This window comes from Macrobrachium rosenbergii, chromosome 40, assembly GCF_040412425.1.
Source record: "Macrobrachium rosenbergii isolate ZJJX-2024 chromosome 40, ASM4041242v1, whole genome shotgun sequence".
Classification (NCBI taxonomy): domain Eukaryota; kingdom Metazoa; phylum Arthropoda; class Malacostraca; order Decapoda; family Palaemonidae; genus Macrobrachium; species Macrobrachium rosenbergii.
In genome coordinates, this window is record NC_089780.1 from 6,120,519 (window position 1) to 6,145,579 (window position 25,061).

The 25,061-nt window shown below is 39.7% G+C and overlaps 2 protein-coding genes across 10 annotated transcripts in view; one reads left to right on the top strand and one right to left on the bottom strand.

Moving 5' to 3' along the window:
• Positions 1-25,061, bottom strand: part of LOC136826071 (cyclin-I-like) — a 305,385-nt gene that overhangs the window by 67,364 nt on the left and 212,960 nt on the right. The window lies entirely within an intron of this gene.
• LOC136826070 (uncharacterized) lies at positions 1,562-20,246 on the top strand. Its single transcript, XM_067082977.1, has 4 exons — positions 1,562-3,314; positions 18,055-18,225; positions 18,512-19,190; positions 19,495-20,246. Exons 1-4 carry the CDS (start codon positions 1,651-1,653, stop codon positions 20,116-20,118), a joined length of 3,138 nt encoding a protein of 1,045 aa, XP_066939078.1. The 5' UTR covers positions 1,562-1,650; the 3' UTR covers positions 20,119-20,246.

The window sequence follows — 25,061 nt, forward strand, 5'->3', positions numbered from 1 at the left end:
TAATAATAATAATAATAATAATAATAATATAATAATAATATTCTTTAATAAATGGTCACAAATAGAGAGAGAAGACGAAGTTATGCTTATACTATTCAACAGTTAGATAAAAGCAATCACTATATAAAAAATAATATATATATATATATATATATATATATATATATATATATATATATATATATATATATATATATATATATATATAATATTGCCTTTAAATGGAAGACTGCAAAATCTGCAAAAACACAAAACTGAGAAAAATGGTAGATACTGCCGTTTTCCCTTGCCTTACCACTGATTTTGCAGATACTGCAAATGGGACTCCCTATTAAAGCATCTAAGAATCATTCTGAAACTGCAGTAACTTATGTATTAGTGTTTCACGAGCCCAACAGGTGGCATATCTCAATTTCGAAATTTTGCAGATACTGCAGTTTTCCATTTTAGGGCAGTATATATGTTTGTGTATATATACATATATATATATATATATATATATATATATATATATATATATATATATATATATATATATATATATAAATTATATATATGTATATACAAATATATATGCATATGTGCACTGAACCACCCAAGACCCACTGCACGCATTCTCATGCTTCTTGGGGGAAGAGTCCAATCGTTTCCTTTAAATTCATACACACTCCTCAATAGCCTATCATCTTCCATTCTCTCCACGTTACCTGACCATATCAACGTGCTTTAACCCAGCCTTCACCCACAACAATATTTTTACCAAATCAACATAATTACATTTCTCATTCTGCTTATTCCGTCTTGTGCAACATACATACATGCATATGTATATACATAGTGATGCACAATAAAGTATTAAAATTACATGTAAATGAAATCTGAATAAACAGAGAGAGAGAGAGAGAGAGAGAGAGAGAGAGAGAGAGAGAGAGAGAGAGAGAGAGAGAGAATTAACAAATAATATGAAAACAGACTGTACAGGAAAATTCCAGATTAATGAGAAAAATCGAAGCAGCCACACTGCACTGCAAGAGCAGAGGGAAAATAGAAGGAAATGACCCAATTGGACGAAGCATTCATTAGCCGAGCCTCCACCAGTGGAGGGAGGGAGGGAGGGAGGGAGGGAGGGCGTGAGTCTTGACCGGGAACAGGCCCACCACCAGCGACAAACATATGGCGTCCTTCTAGCTTGGCCCACCTGGAATCGGAAAGCGCGCAGTCTTCTTCTTCCCGCCGTCACGAACAGACGCCCTGAGCTTGAACTCACTCCCGAGTTCCATCATCGAGTGTCTGCCCGCAGCAGGCAACTCATCTCGTATTCTGATCCACACATAATTTGACTGGTGCAATTAATGAACAAGAAAATTGCTTACTTTCAATGAGTGCTCCGTAACTTATTGCAGTTTTCGACTAGTGCCCCGGATTATCAGTTGAGTATACCTGTGTGATTAAGTGGAATCTCAGTAACTTGGAACTTTCGTATATCGTCTGTCGTTCCTGGAGTGAACTGAAAGGGAGACTCACTCACACATTTCAGAAGCAAGGAAAGACCGTCACCAGCATGGCAAAAGGGTGTCAAAGTTAGCCAAGAGATCACAGAGGTCGCTCGAACGCATACATCACCCAGTATCAGGGCTCTAGGAAAAGAAAATGTCGATTGCTCAAACACCTGCTCTTGCGGGGGGCTGGGGCGGCAGTTTCCTGCCCCTTCACCAGCCCATCATGCAGATGCCCTTTGCTAGACCAAGGGCCATTAGGGTAGGGTCACCCGCTCTGAACAAAAACATTCCTCCACATCTGGAGCATCGATTCACAAAGGAACAGCTCGAGTCCCTGTTCCAACAGTTCCCGGCATCTTATGCAGCTCTGACAAGCCCCCAGAAGCACCAAAAGCGGAAGGTGACCACAACATCAGTGGCTCCCACTTCTACTACAACGACTACGACTTCCACCACAACCACGACCCCACAACCATCTGTCCTTCCTCGACGTCGGCGACCACAGGGGAAAGACGTCCCGAAATTCTACTACGGAGGCATAGAAGGAAGGGAAGACTACGCGGTGGGGCCTGCTGAAGACGATGCTGTGGTTCTCCTCGTGGGGCTCTTCAACTTGCTCGCCATCGTCGTCTACGCTGCCAGCAAGTTTGTGATGGGAGATCGAGGAAGTCTTTCCGACAGGGTCATCCAGTGGCAGGTGCAGAAGGTTCTAGATGAGCTAGTCATCAAAGTCCACAGTTCACAGTACATGGCCAACTTGCTCTCCAGAGCCATGCCCCCTCACGTGGTTAGCCTGCAAGAGGGCAGGAGGGTCAGTGGGCAGACAATGACCTCCTGGATAAGTCTCCTACAAGAAAAGTTGAGGACACTGTCACTACGGAACGCCTCCAGTGAGGTGACCGAATGGCTTTCCACAGTGAAAGATCAACTCATGAGGGAAATTGGGTCATCCCCAGCTGCCATGTCCACAGTACAGCTTCACCCCCAAATTTACAAGCCTTTGAAGCAAATCTATCTGACACTGACTTCCGAAGACGGCCTCAGGCAGCTCCTCGAGTTTGTCTCAGAGGGGGACGAATCAGGTCGCTCTCTGGATGCTGTGAGATCTGGGATCTCTGGGATGCTCACCACACTCAGTCAACTGAGACTAAGTCAACTGCAGTCTATGCTGGCCACATTAACGGCTCTTGGGCGAGCTCAGCAGAGGATCAACATCATGCCCATGCTCATGGCAGCCATGAGGTCACACAACTGGTTAGGAGAGGGCCCAGACAAGGACCGGTCTTCTGACGTGGAGACCGCCAGGGTTATATCTGAAGGAGACTCATTTGCAGAGACTCTGGCCAAATACGTCGCAGACTCTTACCGCAAGCCCAAGCAACAACATCTGAATGAGAACGAGCGCGACCGGGAACAGACAGACACCTTCGGAACGCTCTACGAAACGGACCACGAGGACCACGCAACTGAACAGGACCCTGACGACCAGGGAAGCATCGAGAAACAAGACGAAAGAGGAGAGGAACAATTCTCCAACAGGAGGCCCTCCCATAGACGTCCATCAGCATCATCATCCCAGCTAATGAGACGTCAGGGCATCGTGAAGGACGACAATGCTTCGGGGGCGCCCAAAGGGCACTGGACCGACCGGTGGTTCTCCTTAGTGACGCAATTATCGCCCGTCGGTCTGGATATTACCACGCTCTATGCCAGAGCGAGGGCCAGACCAAAGTGCCTGAGGGCTCTCCTGTGCAGAGCGAACAATGCTTGGAGGCAGGTCGGCCCTGTTCAGGCATCGCTTACGCCGTTTACCAGGTAAGACCTCAGATCCAAAGCATGTCACCTTCTCTTCGCAAAATATAAAAGGATAATGCATTGAAAAGAATGACCATATTGTGAATGGTGCAGAAAGGTATATGAATTGACAGAGAGAGAGAGAGAGAGAGAGAGAGAGAGAGAGAGAGAGAGAGTAAATTATTGGTGTCCAGCGGTTTTATATCTACTGCATGAAAACATATATACATATATATATTATATATGTGTGTATACACACACACATACTGTATGTATGTATGTATGTATTTATATAACCAATAGCTTAGCGGTGCGAATCAAGAAATATTTTAGCATTTGTTGATTAAAGGTAACACACACATACACACACACACGCTGTGTTACTTTTAAACAACAAATGCCGAACTATTTCTTGATTCTCACCCTTAAGTCAAATGCCAAAACGTAATTCCGTACTCACCAACTTTACTGAAAAACGCGGTGGTCATAATTACCTGCAGAAAGAAAAAATGGAAACCATTATTGTACCGATACATTTCTAAGCTTCTCTGCAACAAATCCCACGAATTCCTTCATTATAAAACTGTCACTTCCCGTCTTCAATGTTCCCAAGAATCTTTGCTGTCTCTATTTCCTTGGAATACAAGATTCTCCTAATACGAAGGCTTTTTCTTCCTTGTAACTTCAGTCAGAATCATAGAGAACTGTTGGAATATATATATATAGGGTTTAGGCCAAAGTCCAAGCGCTGGAACCTTTGAGGCCATTCAGCCCCGAAATAGAAACTGAGAGTAAAGGAGGTTTGAAAGGTGTAACAGGAGGAAAACCCCACAGTTGCACTAGGTAACAACTGTTAGGAGGGGGTGGAATGTACGATGAAAGAAAGAGAATATGAACGGAGGTAGAGAAAAAGGAATGAAAGAGGTTGCAGCTAGGGGCCGAAGGGACTCTTCATAGAACCTTAAGTAATGCCTATAGTGCACCGCGCGAGGTGCACTGATGGCGCTACCCCCCCCTTAGGGGCATAAAGAACTGTCGCCAAAACTCAGTTTTTTTTTTTTTGTTATTCTCAATCTCATGATATTCCCCAGTTACAAAAACACATTCTCAAACTTCCTTGACGACCAACAAGTCTCCCTTTACCGGACCACGCCCCCCACCCAAAAAAAAAAACCCTCATTAGGCAGCCTTTCCCTTCCCCACCTGGCACACAGACAGACACACAGACAGACAGGTAGCAAGGCTTTGTGTTCCCATATGTGCCGCATTAACTGTTAACAGTTTGTTGTTCTGCTAAATACAGAAACCCTCCGGCCAATCTTCCCCACAGAAACACACACACACGCATTATTCTCACGTGCTACGGGAAATGAACATCGCATTAAAGGGCGTTTGTGGCTTCTCCAAGCATTATCAGTGTAGTTGGTGGCAGTGTTGATAGTGCTTGCTTGTCTTCTTAGTCAGTTAGTAACCAAAATTGCGCGCGCGCGCACACACACACACACACATATATATATATATATATATATATATATATATATATATATATATATATATATATATATATAAATGGAGTATATACCCTTCCAGCTGTACAACACTCTAGCCAATGAATGAGTTCCTTGACATAACGAGTCCTTTCAAACCAGCGAATGCCAAAACATGGCATAAAGGACAACAAGCTGATTTTGGAATGCAATGTAAAATTTATGTCAAAGACCAAGAGCTGGGACCTACGAGGTCATTCAGAGCTGAAAGGGATACTGAGTGTAAAAAGGTTAGAAAGGTGTGACAGAGGGAAAGCGTCGCAGTTGCACTATGAATCAATTGTTAGGAGAGGGTTAAGGAAAGTAAGATGGAAGAAAGACAATATGAACGGAGGTATAGAAAAGGGAACTCAATGGGTTGCTGCTAGGGGCAGAAGGGACACTGCAAATGACAGTTAAATAACGCCTACAGTGCACCGCGTGAGGTGCAATACAAAAATAATGATGATTTTTGAATAAGAATCCAAGACAAATTAAGGGTGAGACATTCCCTTCAAAAACTGATTGAATGTTTACCAAACTTCACACGTCCGAATGCAGGGACATACACGTATACTGCAGACACATATAAACTTATAGGTCACATTCCACCCACGTCAATCAGTTGTGGGCCTTCAAACTGAAAATGATACGAAATCGGGTGCTTTCAACCTTGTCACCTCCTGCAAACTTTTTCTCTTGGTCAATGAAGCCGAAAAGAGTTGAGCCTTTATTTTGCAAATCGTGCTCCCGAGACTTCATCTTCCGTTCTTAACTGGTGAATGAACAAGTACTTCTCTCCTCGAAAATATGTTCTTGCAATGCATTACCATTTCCTATTGCTTTTACCGTTTGTCTATTCATTTTAACTGTCTGTTGAGAGGAAATGTTGGCAGGTTTGACAGGACACTGAATTTCATCAGTATAGTTGGTCAGCTGAACAGAACGACCGAGAATGGTTCCCCTCTCAGCGATAAACAATTAAGTTCACGGAAATGAAAACGAGTTTACAAAATCGCCAATCACCCGTACAGTACAGTTCCAAAACGCCCACAAGGACAAAAGTGCTAGCTGCTTTCGAAAACTTTAGACCTTCAATTGATTCCTTTTGAAGGTACAAAATCATTTACCTTCATTTACTGAGATCTTACCCAGGAAGAAATGAAACGAATTGTGCCCCACATTTTTGTTGACACCAAAAGCAATGAACTAGAACCCCTGATGTAATCATTCACCACATGTTCAACATATGCTGCAGGAAAACTCACAGGAAATGATTCTCGTCAAACAACTGTAATGCAGAAAGTGGCCTGATATTCCGTCTCACACTTGACCAGATAAAATTATATATGCGAAAATGGCTAACACATTGCCTGCAACGTTCACGTGACCTATATTTGTTTTTTTTCTTTTGAAATCGGAACATAGTATCTAGGTCACACAGACTGACTGAGAACTTCATCCGTCATCACATGAACCTTTATTTTGGCAGATGCATCCAAACGCTCGGTAAGCAACATCCTTCACTCTCTCTCTCTCTCTCTCTCTCTCTCTCTCTCTCTCTCTCTCTCTCTCTCTCTCTCTCTCTCTCTCTCACACACACACAAAGACATAAGCGCAAAATCTGTGCAGCATAAAAATACCTATGACCACATACACGCATAAATGTAGAACCGCAACTCTGGTCAAATGAAAACACATGGTAACGCACAGGAAAAATGAAACATACTGCAATATACTGTATTCTAATTCTACTGACGAGCAAATGTCGGTGAAATTTTCAGCGAGGAACCCCATACCGACATCTGCAGCGCAAAAATAGCAAGCAGGCAGTGTTCCGTAAAACCTGAACATAGCACTCGGCGAAAAAAATAAAAAAGTTTCGAAAAACTGAAGCCAGTCAGACTTAACACATGACTCTCGTTGGATGACGATACTTAGCTTTTTCCCTACGGAATAACAGAATGTGTGTGTGTATGCATATGTGTATGTATATGTCTGTGTGTGTGATGGAAGAACAAGTTAACGGATATGTACAGTAGTACTGAGAAGAGCAGTGGCTGGAGGTATATCTGGTCATTATTCCCCTGAAGCAAAAGAAGGACGAGAGTGTAGAGTTTGATAAGGAAGCACTAAGGAGAAATTGCTTGAGAAAATGGCTATATGGTATTGCACCAAAGCGTGACCATTTTCAAGCTGGGGTAATAAGGTCAGTAGGGAGCATGCATGGTCGATGATGGCGAGAGGAGATAATATGAGAGAGCAGAGGAAGAATAAAGAACTTGCATGAGTTCCCGAGAGCAATAAGGATTCTTTATGATAGAAGTGTAGTGTGTGTGTGTTTAGAGTCTGTGGAAGGAAAGGTGACTGGTTCTGTGTAACCAATCGAGCTGAAACAAGGGTCAGTTCTGTCACAGTGGCCAATCAATACCTTTATGCGTGATATGGAAAGACAAAGAAAGTACGTTTTATGTGTAGATGAACAGTTATGAGATGGGAAGATAGGTCACAGAGAGTGGTGCAATGGCTTCCGCTTGCAAACGATACACTGAAGCAAAACTGCGGGGTCGAAGAATTAGAAAATGTTGAAAGCGTTTGCAAGAGGAGACGCTGACAGGAAATCTTAGCCAGAGTAGGGGTAGGAGGGTAAACGAGAACCAGGAATATGGAGTCACGAATGTTAATATGGAATATGGAATATGGACAATGGAAGAATGGAAGTAGTATATTGTGACATGTACTCCGGAGTAAATATCTTGAATAAGGGTAAGATGCAAGAGGGGACAAGTCACAGAATAGGTAAAGCGTGGAAAGTTGAAGGGTATGTGAAAAGGCTAAGAGAACACGCATGAAAGGATGGCTGAGCCAACTCTCCTGGGGGGGGATTGAAGTGTGGATGAAGATGAGAGTGAAAGAAAACTGTTGGAACCATTTAGAGTTGAACTGTATATATATGCAGTGTAAGTGGTTCGAACGAATGGAAAGAGGGTTAGCGCATATACAAGGATGGATCTCAGTGTTTTGAGATGGTTTGGTCAAATGGAAAGAATGGAAGACGACACGTTGATGAAATTCTATGAGCATGGAGGCGCAGAAGACCTAGAAAAGGCTGGGCAGATGGCGTGAAAGAGCTACTGAAGAAGGGTCTCAACAGCCAGGAAGCGTAAGAGTTCACGCAAGACAGTTTCGTATGTGGGGGTTGGGTGCAATGCTCATGAACTGCAGCGGTTGGGCAGTCAGAAAGAGAGATCCGGAAAATACAAGAGACGAAATACGAGGAGCTATAGGTGGAACATAGCATAGCATCTCATTATAACTTCATTAATTCCTGGTGTCTTTCCATTGTTCAGCCTCTTCAGTGATACCCTCACAACATCAGCACATCAGCAGTCATTTCCAAAGTCTTCCTCAAATTTATACTAAACCCTTCCAGGCTTGCTTAATTCAGCTCTTTCTTTTCTATAGATCATCTAGAAAACTCTGCTTTCCCATCAGACAACACCCCTCCATCTGAATCTTTTACTCTATGATCTCTCTCCATTACCTTTTAGGCTAAATCAACTTCCATATATAAAAACTTAATTCTCACTAAAACAGTTGATCACATTGTACCTCGCATTTTTAATACCTGCCTGTCCTTTTCCCTCAATTTCCTCTTGGCAACCTTATCACTCTTTCCCTTATGTTATGCAATTCATAACTCGATGTCTTCTATTCCCCTTTACCAAACCTATATCCTCATCCCACAGCTTAATTGGCTATTCTCTTACTGCTTCCTAAAACCACAAATACTCCCTTTCAATCCTATCCTGGAATTTGGCATACTGACATACTCTTTCCATTGCTGTTCTTTACATTAACCCATTTATTACCCATACCCTTGTTAGTTTACTTGTCCTATTTATAATCACAGTTAATTTTTTACACCTACCTTAGGAACTGAAACTTCTAACTATTCTAACATTTCAACCAATTAATGATCGGATATATCTCCAACCAATTCTCTCCACACCATGACTGTCATGGATTTGGCAAGCAATCTCTTCAGTACTCACAGACCCATAATCTATCTACTGTTTCCTATCAACATACCCTTTCCCATGTCTACATGTAAATACTGTTCACTGGAAGACATGGGCTTCAAAAAATCAAGTCCCTCCCCAGACACGCTGCCACCTACCCCAGAATTCAATTCATTAACCTTTATTATTCTCCCAACCCAGCAGAAAACACATTACGGCACTCAGATTTCTGTATAATAAAGACTCACGATCACAACCTTTCCTACTTCATAACTCAATCTTACCCCGTTATAGTCCCAGTGAACAAAGTGAGTGCATCCCCTGATGTGAAAATCACATCGTGAGTGTGTGTGTGTGTGTGTGTGTGTCTGTGTGACGCATTGCCACATTGGTGGGCAAAAGGCTAGGCACCAAAACATTTGGCTGTCATTTACAGAGCAATGAAATTATATAACACAAAAATGGATGAAAGAAAGAGCTTATGATCATGCATAACTTTTTGCCATATTATCAGACGCTTTAATACATTACGATACGATCCAAATGTTGGCAAACAATGTTTCAGACAATTCTGTTCTGTACAGACAGCTGCGGACATTCCGACAATTGTGGTTTGGGGAGAGGAGTGAGGCAAGAGAGAAACGGAGGACTTGAAAAGAAAAGGGAACTTGAATCCTCTCTCGCTGACGCCGTTCACCAGCATTCCAAAACCAGTAAAATAAGCAATGACGAAACAATTACCATAGTCAGAACAGACACTCCGTTCCTGCTTCCGTCTACGGTGTGGTTGATTCAAACACTTATGCAATTTAGGCAGTCAGCCAAGCATTGGGGCACTTTCAACCATTCAGTGCTTCAGGAAAGAGTGAGTTGGAGTGGTTGGACAGCAAGATAAACAGATCTACAAACAGATACAAGAATCTAAAGGAGGAACTGTGAGAAAACCCGGCACTTGCACTAAGAAGTAACAGTTAAAGTAACAGTTAGAGAGGCTGCGCAACTAATCTGAGGAAGGGAAGCAGGAATGGAGGTGAAGTAAAGGCTGGAAGGTGGACGCAGCTAAGGGCCGAAGGGACCATGCAAAATCCTTTCAGCATCCCCTTAAAACTATCAAGCTTTGCTCACTGTAATCACGGAAAGGCAGCAGAAGTTCTCGATATTATTATTATTCAGAAGATGAACCCTATTCATATGGAACAAGCCCACCAAAGGGGCCAATGATATTTATTATTATTAAAAACTTCTTTCAGTTTTTCTTCTGACGATGGACAGAGAAACCCACAAGATTCTTGTGTATAACTTGTTTACTGGCCTGACTACCTCATCTCTTGAAAAAGGGTCACAGTTAGGACCTGAAAGTGCTCGAGATCAAAGTAATATGTAAATATTTACCAGTAAACAAGTTATACACAAGAATCTTGTGGGTTTCTCTTTCCATTATTATTATTGATATTATTCAGAAGATGAACCCTATTCATATGGAATAAGCCCACCAAAGGGGCCACTGATATTTATTATTATTATGATTATTATTATTATTATTATTAAGATGAACCCTATTCATATGGAACAAGCCCACAAAAGGGACCACTGATATTTGTTGTTATTATTATTATTATTATTATTATTATTATTATTCAAAAGATGAACCCTATTCATAAGGAACAAACCCACCAAAGGGGCCACTGACTTGAAATTCAAGAAACTTCCAAAGAATATCAAGTTGTTCATTAGGAAGAAGTACGAGGAGGTAAAGGGAAATAGAGAAAGAAGAGACCTTGCTTATTAAAAAAGAAAATATAAATCAATAAATTAATAAATAGATAAATAAAAATTATTAAAATGCAAAGAGAACAGCATTAGGGCAGTAATGCATTGCATCTTCGCTTGAGCTTCTGAAGTTCCAATTGCACAATATCCTCAGGGAGGCTGTTCCACAGTTCAACAGTGTGAGGAATAAAGGACCTATGGAACTGAGGAAGTTCCACAGCGAGGGCACACACACAGACACACATACAGTATATATATATATATATATTTATATATATATATATATATATATATATATATATATATATATATATATATATATATATATATATATATACATACATATACCTGTCACGTCTTTTTAACCGAAGTTTTGAGTAAATTAGAGTTAACTTTTTTACCATCCCGTTTTACTAGTATTGTTCAGTAGTAAGAACTCTGCATATCTGTGTGGTGTCTCAATGCGAGCTTGGGGTTGGGGTTGGGGTGGGGTGTGGGTAGGGGTAGGGGAGAGGGGGATATTGTCAGACGACGAACCACTCGCTGTCAATAGAAAAATATTCCTCCACACTGTTCGCCCATTTGAAGCTAAATGTGGCTCTCCCAGTTGATATGTTTTTGCAAAGGTCCCTGTATATGGCGTTCAAACTTGGAGAACCCAAGTCCCGGAAGAAAAAAAAGAAGAAGAAGAAGAAGAAGAAGAAGAAGAAGAAGAAGAAGAAGAAGAAGAAGAAGAAGAAGAAGAAGAAGAAGAAGAAGAAGAAGAAGCTAAATAGGTCTCTCCCAGTTAATATTTTTTTTTACAAAGGTCCCTGTATATGGGGTTCAAACTTGGAGAACCCAAGCCCCGAAAATGAAGAAGAAGAAGAAGAAGAAGAAGAAGAAGAAGAAGAAGAAGAAGAAGAAGAAGAAGAAGAAGGAGAAGAAGATGAAGAAGAAAAGCTAAATAGGTCTCTCCCAGTTAATATTTTTTTTACAAAGGTCCCTGTACATGGGGTTCAAACTTGGAGAACCCAAGTCCCGGAAAATGAAGAAGAAGAAGAAGAAGAAGAAGAAGAAGAAGAAGAAGAAGAAGAAGAAGAAGAAGAAGAATTAAAGTAGTTTAACCAGACCACTGGCTGACTTTCAGCTCTCATAGGGCTGGCCCGAAGGATTAGATTAAAATAGCAGGTCTAGGCCTGAGGCCAAGCACTGGGACCCAACAAGTCATTCAGAATGATGATGAATGAATTAAAGTGAAATTAAAAACTGCACACAGGCACAAGTTCTGATACTGGAACACATACATACAATAAATATATTAACTCACGCTTCCTTACATACACAATAAAAAGGTATACTAAAATTCAGAATAGAAGTTAAGTAATATTTTTAAAAATTTTGGCTTTTCTTTCGAAGAAGAAGAAAGCTTTATTTTAGAACTTTCATCTTCTGTGTCTTGTAATCTAAATTACCACAAAAGGGACTCTGGTGACTCAGTTTACCGCAACCGCACAGTTTGTGATGGTAACAAAACGCCTATTTCTGTAAAATTCATTCTTCATCCCTACAATCCCGTTTCTATTCTGTTACTGATTCTGAAATGCACCTATAACACGTTATACCTGTATATCGTATAATCAAGGCCATCGAAAATAGAGCTATCTTTCGACGGTCTCGGTGTAAATGCTGTATGAGCCGCAGCCCATGAAACTTTAACCGCGGCCCGGTAGTGGCCTGGCCTATATCGTTGCCAGACGCACCATTATGGCTAACTTTAACCTTTAATAGAATAAAAACGGCTGAGGAGGCTAGAGGGCTGCAATTTGGTATGTTTGATGATGGGAAGGTGGATGATCAACATATCAATTTGCAGCCCTCTAGTCTCCTCAGTAGTTTTTAAGATCTGAGGGCGGACAGAAAAAGTGTGGACAGAATAAAGTACGGACAGAAAAAGTGCGGACAGAAAAAAGTGCAGACAAAAAAAAAAGCGCGGACAGAATAAAGTGCGGACGGACAGGCAAGCCATCTCAATAATTTTCTTTTACAGAAACTAAAATTGATATTATTTGTATTTCTTCCGCATTTATTGTTTGTTATTACAGCAACTGTAGTTTTTCCTAACACTGAGCTGACGTTCACGATTCCAAATGTGGTCTATTTTCTTATCTTTACCCGACCACAGTATTTTGGGAACCACCAATTGGGCGATTTCGCGGTTCGTCCAGCTAATGAAATGCCTATTTCTTCAATGTCCGTCACTACAGAGCAGTTTGTTTTCGTCTATCAGATGAAGAGATCATATCCATATATGTCACGAAACAGCCTACAAAAGTATTTCATACGTTAAAAAGTTGAATAGAACAGAATATAGATTACAGGTCAATGGCCAGGCGCTGGGACCTATGAGGTCATTCAGCGCTGAAACGGAAATTGACAGTTAAAAGGTTTGAAAGGTGTAAGAGGAGGAATGCCTCGCAGTTGCACTAAGAAACAAATGTTACGAGAGGTGGAAAGTGAGACGGAAGAAAGAGAATATGAACGGAGGTACAGTAAAAGGAATGAAAGGGGTTGCAGCTAGGGGCCATGGAAGGGACGCTGCAAAGAATCTTAAGTAATGCCTACAGTGCGCCGCACTAGGTGCACTGACGGCACTAACCCCTCTACGGGAACTACGTTTATAGAACACATCGATTTCGATTATTTCCCCCCCCCAAAAAAAAAAAAAAAAAAATTGCTACGTAAGACTGACTGGGTTACTGGGTTCCCAATCGTTCTTTCACAACACAGATGAGGCTCAAGTGACGCGTCCATTAACGCTTTGTTGTGAAGTAGCAGCAGGAGGTTCTGCTTTCCTGTGGGAACAAACTGAAATCAATCACGCTAGAACGATGCAATTATCTCTCCACATACTGCTGCATCTGCTTTCAAACCCGGAGGAGTTTATGGCTGCGCAGAAACGTTCTGAACGCATCTTCGCTCTCTTCACTGTTGAGAAAACTAAGATTTTAAATGGAATTGTTCTCTAAATCCAGCCTTGAAAGGTGACCACCATCTAATCCCTTCAGACATGACAAAAATTTCTGACAGGGGGACAGAAAATTTTGTTCTCTGGCAAATTTGCTGACACGAATCTTATTAAGCGGTCTACTAATGAGCAGTAGGGCTTCTGAGGTAAAACCTGGCTCCCTGTGAGGGCTGGGGGAAAAAGCCAAAGGTTCATGAGAAGAAGAAGAAAACGAAGAAAGAATTCCTGGGAAAATGGCGTGGTGGACGACATACATACATCGTCCGTTATCTGACAGATGGTGGGTGACCCATCCACGGCCGCGGGAAGAGCAGAGCAGAGCAGAGCCCGCCTGGGCTGTGAGCAGGAACCTGCGGAGAGAGCTCTTGGAAATTCCGAGTCTGGCACAAGAGAGCTGGCGTCAAGAATAGAACAGAATGTACACTTTAGGCCGAAGGTGTAACAGGAGGAAAACCTCGCAGTTGCACTAGGAAACAATTGTTAGGAGAGGGAGGTACAGTAAAAGGAACGAAAGAGGTTGCAGCTAGGGGGACCAAAGGACGCTGCAAAGAACCGTCAGTAATGCCGGATTTGCCGTCAATGCAGACGTGATCTTACGAGACGGAGCTTCACATCTGATTTTCAGGGACAACTGTGAAACGAATCTTGTCGACTTGTTAGAACTGCAGACAAATTTTGGGTAACATTATTATCATTACTATTACCATTATTATCATTATTCAGATGAAACCTATTCATATAGAACAAGCCCACCAAAGGGGGCACTAACTTGAAATTGAAGCTTCCAAAGAATATTAAGGTGCTCATTAGGAATCAGAGAAGGTAAAGGCAAATACAGAAAGAAGAGATGTCACTTTTTAAAAAGAACAAATATATAAATAGATAAAAAAGTACTAAAAAGTATTAGCTAAACGCTATATAATATTTTTCCCTATTACAGTGCAGTCTAAATTACTAGGCTACTTTCTATATGTTTAACACAGCGAACTTTTAAACATTTTTATTCAATCTATAATACTCTCAAGATCTTTTGACTGGGTGTGATCTACCTTCATAGCAATCTCTATTGTCCAAACCTATGCCCACACGAATTTCACGAATATTTTACTGTCGTCTGTACAGAGAATTCTCATTTAACTACCAAGATTCCTTTCCTGGATCCACAAGCTTTGCACGGCAAATCTTATTTTTGTTCATATACTCCTACTTACTGTAGAAGTTAAACTCTGATTTAAAGTTTTCTTAATATCGTATTACTCGACGGCGACTGGTAACCAAAGGCTGTTATAGTGACGCATGTACATACACACACACACACACACACACACACACACACACATACACAAGCAAAATTATTTGCAGTGATTTAAATCTAATACTTGTTCGATTCTTATGTTTGTATCCTAACTCTCTTAACTGAAAGTTTTGGAGAAGATGAGAGCTGCCATTTCACCCATATCAACAATTCACACTACACCAGACAATGGCTCACCTGTTCACTTTCATTCTGGCAATACTGTGGCCATCATCAAAATGCAGCATGGCGTTGCTACTCGTCGTATTATCTTCAAGAGCTCTTTGGGTTCAAATTCAGTCCGCAATTGACTGATGCAGACATAATCATTCACTATTCACGACGGGCATGAGCCCAGAACACGCTTTATTTAGCCGACAACAACCGCGAATATTATCTATCTATCTATCTATCTATCTATCTATCTATCTATCTATATATATATATATATATATATATATATATATATATATATATATATATATATATATATATATATATATATATATATATATATATATATATATATATATATATATATATATATATATATATATATATATATATATATATATATATATATTACTTTAAAGCTGGCTTAGATGAAGGTTTTTTTAATAGATTCCAGGGACCTTGACGCTTTTTAAAAGACGAATGGTTTCTTCAGTCGTTTCTGAAGTTCTCTGTCATCGGTAAAAAAAGGTTAGTAGCAAGGATGACCATGTGACGAAAAACTTTCCTGTACAGTACATAAAAATCCGCAATTGTGTATCAAAAGTTTGCATGAGAATGTTAGTCTAATTACAATTTCAACAAATGGAAACCCTCTAAGTTGACTCATTACTATACCTGTTCTATGTCTCGACTAAAATTCTCAGAATATTATATTCAACATGTGGAAGCTACATTGCATTGCATGAATGATTTTGTTTAGTATTCTGCTTCCGAAAAATTCCACAGACAAATTACTTATATAACTGGAGAGCAAAGGTTACACAGAGTCATACCAGATTCATACCAAATCTGGGGAGTAGAATTCCCGTTGAATTCAAACTGACATTCCACTACACATATTGCAATCGATTCAATGAAGGCGTTCTTGGAAACTGGAATTTTAGTCGACATATGGAGAAGCTATACTAAAGCCAAATGAGAAATGCTTTTGTCCACTCATATATTTGGCTGAAGACGTTCATAGCACTCAAGGACCAAAACTTTTCTTCGAACAGAACAGAATATAGAGAATTTAGGTCAAAGGCCAAGCGCTGGGACCTATGAGGCCATTCAGCACTGAAACAGAAATTGACAGTAAACGGTATTAAAAGTGTAACAGCAAGAAAACCTCGAAGTTGCCCTATGAATCAATTGTTAGGGGAGTGTGGAAAATAAGATGGAAGAAAGAGAATATGAATGGAGGTAAGGTAAAAGGAATGAAAGGGGTTCCAACTAGGGGCCGAGGGGACACTGCAAAATACCTTAAGTACCGCCTAGGTGCACTGACCTCACTATCCCCTATGGGGAAAACTGCCTTGAGAGGGTTTTCATTTTTTAAAATCATAATTAGACTAACATTATCATGGCTAACTTTTGATACGCAACTGTGGACTTTTGTGTACTTTTGTGTTCAGGAAAGTTCTTCATAGACAATCACCCTTGTTAAGGCCTTGTTTGTTTTTTTTTTAATCGAACACGATCTAATTTGTAAATGGCCAGGGGAATGAAAAGTAAGCACCTTCTTCGGTACATTAAATGAATTGATCCCACCAATACAATCCACTATGCAAATAGAAAAAGATGGTGACCTAACCTTTTTGGATTGCTGAATACACAGACCTAGCAATACATACGAGTAGAACTAGTAACTAGTATACTGTACAGAGTATTAAGAAGACAAACCATCAAAATTTCTTCCTGCTTCACTTTCATTCAGCTCAAAGCAATAAAAAATTCAGTTTTCACATCCATGTTTTTACAAGCATCTGTACACGCAGCCCTGACTACAGGGACAAAATAGATATAAAGTACAGTAATTAGGAGGACATACCAGGGAGAAATTAAAATCTGATTCTGTTGGGCAATGCATTACAACACTCTTACAACACAAAAAACCTGCTTCTGCTACAATATAATAAGCATCATTCAAAGATGTTCCTCAAACATATAGGTGTTTTGGAGTTAATGTAGCATTTAAGAACAATAAAACAATGGAGCACTTATAAAGGACTCCCCTGAGTGTACTATAAGATGTGTATGTTAAATCCCACGTAAGTCTTGTGGCAACTTTTATATTGGTCCCACTGGAAAATCTTGGAAAAGAAAGCAGAACAGCATAAAATATGCATAAGATGTGCACAGGTAGCCAGTGGAATTTCTGTACATGTTGGTGAAAACAACCATACAATCAACTGGGTAAGGGCAAAAGAGTTTATTCCAGTGGTACACTGGAAAGAAACATTACAGAGCCCAGTATTGTAAAAAGAAAACCTTTAGTAAGAATATGAATATCCGTCAAGGCCCGTATACTCTTAATTCATTAAGGTAGGACATCCACACGAGCTTACAGCTCCAACACCCTCCCACCTTGTCACGTGTAATTATTTGCTTTCCAGTCGTTTGTGTGTGTGTTTGTACTGTTCCTCTGGCATAAGTCTTGTAAATTTCTATCAGTCGGAGGCCAAGCGCTGGGACCTATGAGGTCATACAAATGTGTAACAGGAAGAAAACCTCACAACTGCATTAAGAAACAATTGTTAGATGAGGTGAGAATGTAATATGGAAGAAGGAATATGAACAGAATATGATACTGCATTTGAAACTTAAATTTTCCATATTTATATTCCCGCAAAATACTTTAGATTGGAAAAGTTATTCTAAACCACTAAGCTGACCCCTTGCCTATTTCATTTATGCTGAAAGTATTCCGCAACTTTGTGAATTTTCAAGCTGAGAGAGAGAGAGAGAGAGAGAGAGAGAGAGAGAGAGAGAGAGAGAGAGAGAGAGAGAGAGAGAGAGAGAGAGAGAGAGAGAGAGAATAATAAAAGCCAACTGAAAAGTTACATTCAGTCCATTTTGAAAAAATTATGTCCTTGAGCTGTCCTGACCATCTATTGCAACAATAATCACCAACTCCCTTCTCTAACAGCGTGTTGGTCAGCTGGCTGCTGGAAGACACAATGCCACATTCTTTGGGCGATTCTTTGATTGCTGTCAGAGCAGGATGGATGGGCAAAGACTGTTCTATCCTCTACCCAGAGTGCCCCCTCCAGCCAGACCCCCACCCTGCTGCCAAGGAGGCCATCACCTTCTTTTCAAGGTAATGCACACAGAGAAAATTACTCTAGCTTTTCTCTGATTTTTCTTGTGTTAAATTATTCTTAGAATTAGTCTCCATCATACAACAAGAAAGCAAGAATCAGAGACTTCAGTATAATACTTTATAAAAAAAATATATATATATATATAGTATAAACTTCAAAAGCCACTGAGTTATAAACACTAAATCTGTTAAATTATTTAAGTATTTTTCTCTCTCTAATGAGGTTAAGACACAAATAAATATTCTGGATAATATGAATTACAGCCAAACTTTCTCTCCTCAGACTTCAGTTTGCAGCAACTTCACCTCCAGACGCCGCTGAGAACCCGTCAGGAGCACAAAGTGGAACCTCTGAAGATAATCCCCCACCATCAGCAGACAAACCCACAAGCAATGACAGACATACAACTGATAGTTCGACAGAAAGAGTTGACTCTGAACACACCCCAGATCAAAACAGGGGCTCACGAAAGCCACAACCTGCTTTGGGTTCCAATCACGAACATCTTGCACCAACTCCCCAACCGCAATTTCAACACCATAAAGACAATCCAAGACCTTCCCACAACCAACATCACCTGCAGGGAACCGAGAACAAGCAGCAGGTGTATCCGAACAGACAGCCTCCCTTGAGGGATGAAGGTGCTGAAGAAAATGCTGCAGCACTTCAAGCATACTATAATCGCTATAAAGGACAGGGACCTATGGTAGTCCCAGGTTCCCAGTACAGTTCAAAATATGGCCACTTTGATGATGGCCAACGCAGAAATGACGAAAAACTTTATGACAAATACGACAGTCCTTCTACCAATACAGCAGAGGGGGAAATATCAGGATCTAACAGCGTATCAGGTATGGCCTTGCAAGACCGTCCAACTGGAAATAATAACAAGGTATGGGAAGAATTCTTCAAGGCTGGACTGTATGGTGGCATTGTACCTCAATCTCCTCTAAATATAAAAGTAAGTAGAGATTAGTTAATATTCTTCAGATCATGATATGCTTTTAAATGAAAAGTCCACATTTTGTAGTCAACAGAAAATAAACTTAAGTAACTATCAAGACCATTTGTAAACTCTTGTACTCTAAAAATTTTCTTTTTTATGATAACTTTATTAAAGAAGGCTTTCCAAGTCCACAATTCTGGTGAAAGCATGACTACAAATAGTACACTAAAATGAATATTCCATATTTTTATGAAATAAAGTGCAAGACTGACTATATGATAATGCATATTTTAATAATTTTTCCTAAATATTCTCACAGGATGAGTCATCAACCAGCTCTGCCCCAGAGAAGTCTACTCGCATGCCAAGGCCTATGAAGAGACCAATGCTGTCCAGTCTCAACAAAATTGGTGCCCTGCTTCCTGACCAGCCCAGTTTTTATCCAAATTCGGGGTACGGTCCATATGGTAACATGAACAAAGGTTCCCCAAAGCCAAGCCGACCACACAAGAGACCATACTTCACATTACGACCAAAGAGGCCACAGCCCACAGGGTCCACGTCGTCTGGATCTAACGTATCTTCGGCAAAACCATTCATTAAGAAGTATAAGTATGGGCTCAGGCGAGGCCTCCCAGCTACCAATGTCAATGGGTATAATGCTTATGTGAGCAATAGTGGTAATATATACCAAAGACAGAAACCCTGGTATGCATACATTGACAATACAAAATACAGGTCAACACCACCTACACCACCAAGACAAACCACACCTACAACTACAACACTGAGCCCAACTGGCCATTCTCTTGCCCCAAAGGACACAGCTCCCTTTGGCCCAGAGGACGCTGTCACCGATGTTCTACGCAATGAACTTTTATACGAATACATACGAGACAGACAAGGCTCTATTCCACTCGAAGATAAGCGAAGTTTAACGTAAGCGACCTGACAGAAACTGGACTTTTCATAGTGATCAGCTTGATAAAATCAGGGACAACATATAATCACCTTCTTCAGTGAGAGAGAATGATTACTAATACTTGTATATCTAGATAATGGTGTAAACCTAACAAGTGATAGTATATCATATAGGGAACTAACTTGGACAATACACTCCTCCTTAGCATACTTTCATTTCGGACTATACAGCAGACTTCTGAATAATCTGACTTATACCTGAAGTGGCATAAATCATAGAGTATCCATGAAAAATTAACAGCAAGCTGTGTTACAGCAGACTCCACTGCATTATACTATGTGATCATGTTACTGTATATAATGGAGAGCAGTTTTGCTGCGCGATTAAAAAGTCTCATGTTTCAATACTTACCAAAGTGACTTAAAACTTAGACTGTGATAAAAATAAAAAAGCATGACCTGTATTCTGACCAGGTTGAGATAATCCTGACTAGATCCTGAAATGTGGACTGACGTTTCTAATGACACGGACACCACAAATTTTCCTTTCACAACTAGGGGAGAGTAATGCGCCGAGTAAGTGCCCTAAGTTCACAATGATAAACTAATTGCACTTTTTTTGATTTATAGAAAATATAAAACATACAAAGTGCAATGTACAAGTGTGTAATGACAATCTTAACATCAATTCACAAGTTTTCCTTGTCTACTTTCAACTATGTTATAAATCATATGAAATACTCTACCAAGTAAAGTATTTCTTATGTAATCGTATGAAATTGCCATTTTTGAAATATGAAAACTGGGTAGATTTTTTCAGCCATACATTTAGTTCTAGATATAAGCATTTCACTGGCAAGTACTGCAACATTCACTTGAAAAGCAGTCTACAGATTCAATAACGGGACATCTCAAAGTTGATCTTAAAAAGTACTCCAATTCACCATTAAAAGTGACCTCAGTGTAACTCCTTTTCATGACCGGTATTTCAGTCATTTTACATTCCTCTTCAGAATCACTAGTTAAGTGGATAAGGACAGAGCAGCAATAATGCTCATGCAATACCTATGGTATTACTGTACTCCATTCAAGTGTCTGGTCTTGTCTGGCAGACAAATGTTGCTCTGAAGAGGAATTTAAAAAAGGAATTTGCAATCCTAGACTGACTTTTCAAACATCCACTTTATTTAGAAATATATTTTAATAATCATTTCTCTTTGTTCTACAGTCAAATACTGTATCCACACTGTAGATGCCAAATAAAACTCCATATGTGTACCACTGATAATAAATACTCTAACAAAATACTTCAGGAGTAGAGTTTGAAAAGGATTTGTTACAACGTCACATTTTTCAAGTGTACAAACTGTTATATGGACATATCTTTTCCTCTATGTTTGACCAGCACTAATTTAAACGACTATTCATTGTGCTAATTACATGTACTCTAAATGCTTTGATATTTATAAATAAGAAAAAATATTCTAACTGCTTTGATCTTGATATGAAAAAATATGGGCATTGATGTACTTCTTTCAAGTAAAGTTATTGTTACTTCTAGTGTCATTATCCTTTGTCAGCCTCATCAAAACAAACAATCAATATAAAAACAAACAGTCTATACAGGGAAAGTTTAACTGAAAAATCATTACAAAATGGATGATAATGATGACAGTACATTTCTGAAAAAACTTTAGCCTAGCATGTACTTTTCAATAAAACAATAACCATCTTTAAGGAAACTCATCTTCCAATTAAAATGTTTAATCATGCAACTCTAACCTTGAAATCATATGCATGAGACAAAATATGACACAATGTATTGTGCAAATCAGCAACCATGCAACAATTGAAGAGACACCAATATTAAATATACTGTGCTGAGCTGTGTGGTAAGATAAGCAAGTGGTCATTATCAAGAACTTTCAAACGCAGACCATGGGAAGTATAAACCCCCTAGGTTAGTTTTGGGCAGGTATTGAGGGTACTGTTACAAGCCTAACGCTCATTTGTGAGCTTGACACAATGGTCCCTAATGACCCAGAATGGGCAGTGATGCTAAAATGAAAACTCTACGCATAAAAGAGAACTGTATATTGGTCTCCCAAAATCTAAGGACAAACTGTGTAGAGCCACATTACGTTATTTTCAAAGATCTACATCAGTGTCAATGAACAGTAGCCTATAATGGTTGCAAAAACCAACTCAGGAATAGATTTTATTCTCAGATTAAGATTCCCTCTAAGTTTGTTACGGCAATAAAATCGTTAACATAGGTAATGCCCACCAACCTGAGCTGTGAATGGATTTAGAGAATAATATTATTTCCCTTCCTGCAAATAATACGGTATGGCATTCTATGTACTGGGTATTACAGTATATACATTTTTCAAGAGAAAAGTAACATTTGTTACGTAGAAAATAATTAATTTCATGAGTGATGATGAGCCTCATTATATAAGCATTAAAAACACAATAAAAGGCAATTACTGCTGGATAAAACAAATACAGTATGGTGTGTATATCTAATTAGATTTATGCATAAATCTTTAAAAATCTACAAATCATATTCAGCTAACTATCAAGACTAGTATTAGTTACCATTTGACAACAATCACTATATATATAGTTTTTCTTGCATTTAAGTTACGAATAGCTACCAGGCACAGCACTTAATGTGCCAGACTCACTGTAATAATCACTTCACTATTATTCAGAAGATGAACCCTATTCATATGGAACAAGCCCACAAGTGCCACCGACTTGAAATTCAAGCTTCCAAAGGATAATACAGTGTTCATTTGAAAGAAATAACAGATGATAATAGGAAATACATTAAGAAGATATCTGTTATTAAAAAAGAAACAATTAACAAATTGATAAATACATATATAAAAAATGTGCATTAAGAAACACAAGGAGAATTGCTTTAGGGTCATAATGCATTGCATGTTCACTTGAACTTTTGAGGTTCCAATTGCACATCCTCAGGGAGACTGTTCCATAGTCCAAAGAAGCGAGGAATAAAGGGCCTCAGGAACTGAGAGGCTCGAGAGCAAGGCACATTTACTGCATACTAGTGCTGGTCTTCAGTAAATCTGGTCGCTCTTGGCAGGAAAGAGGACCATGGATCAATTGTGAAGGTGAAAGATCTCTGTTAAAATACAACTTATGAAAAAGTGACAAACAAGAGACCATCCATCCATGGTTCAAGTCATAACTGCTAATGTTAGGAAACAGAAACCTGTCACTGCAAACCATTCTCTATAAAGGAGATAAATATCTGGCAGAGGCAGACATCCACACCAGAAAACAGTATTCTAGAAAAGGAAGGACTAATGACCTAAAACAGGTCACACTGATTTTGTCACTATTGTAAATATATGCGGCCTTACAAACAATACCTCACTTCCATGCAGCACTTGCTGCTACTTTCATTAGATGTTTCTCAAAGTCGGATGTGAGTCAAAAGTTACATGAAGTATAATTGAAGATTCAGACTCATGTAGCAGAGTCCCATCCACCTGAAGGGATGGATGGGGTGAAAATCAGTATTAATCAATACAGTTTCATTTTATTACAGACTCTGAAAGTAGTATTTCAATTCTGCACATCACTGTCATATTTTATGACACTGTGCACTTAACGACAATAAAAATACACTTAGGCCCACACTACTACGTTCTGAATCACCAAGTCACCAGGGGAAATAATTTTTTTTGTTTTTGTGAAAACATTTATCTTTTCTAATACAAGCCTATTACTCTGCATAAGCTACCTTGCACACAGTGCTCAAAAAGACACAGCAGAATGAAGAAAAACACTCCCCTAGTGACCATGCATCTGGGAACCTCACAGCCATCACTGCAGTGGTAAGTAATGCCCCTGTGTTTTCTGGACTTGCCACAAGATAGAGGCCAATTTGAGTGAGAAATTCCAAAGAGAGTTGGTCTTTGGTGCAACCACTAAGCTTTTGGGGACTGCTACCATAGGCCTAGGAAATTTGGCCAAAGGCAGGAAGCTGGTTTCTTTGTTGGGTAGCACCTCAGTTTTCAATATTAATAATCTTATACAATCAATGCTGCAATATTAGTGCACCCCAATAGACTTAAATCTGATTTAAGAAAAGTAATTAAAGAATGGTTTGATTATTTCAGAATGAGGTCTGGACTGTGAAATGTATATAAAAAAAACAAGGAGTTTTGAGAGATGTTGTACAATGTATGAATTATGATTTCCTTTGACTTGGCTTCTGAAAAAAAAAAAAAAAAAAAGTGATGGATGGGGGGACTGCTTCTACCAAACAATAAGTAGTTAAGAGGACATTTATTACCCATGAAGAGTGCAAAGTACCAGATTTTAAGACAGGAAAAGAGTGACACTGCTGGTTTTTGCTAATGCCATCAGGTTTCTGATCAGGGTAGACCTGATTTATAATGCTACTAATTTCTGAGCCTTAAAAGAAAAAGATAAATTCCAACTGCCACTTTTTGGGATGCATAACAAGATGGGGACTACCACAACACTTTTCCTGGTTTCATTGGTGCTTTGTCCCAGAAGTCAGAAGATACCTCTCCTGTAAAGGAGTGCCTCTTAAGGTCCTACTGATGGTTGAAAATATTCCTAGCCTCCCAAAATCCCATGAGATCAGCACTGAAGCCATGTACTTGGCCCCAAGAAAACTATAATCCAACCTCTAGATTGGGTGGTAATCTTCCTCTCAGCTTAATCACTAGTTGGGGTTGCTGTTTTTGATGAGCCTTTTCCAACTGTTTCTAACACTCACTGAATGGCTCATTTCAGGATTTGTTTTGCAAACAGATGCACTTCCTGATCCCAACATTTCCTATACAGTCTCGGAAAAGCTATACCAAAACTCAGGGGGCAGGGGAGTCCACTTGTTCAGGATAGCTTCACAAGGCAAATTCTTCAAAATCACCTAGGCCTCCAATTTCCCCACAGTTG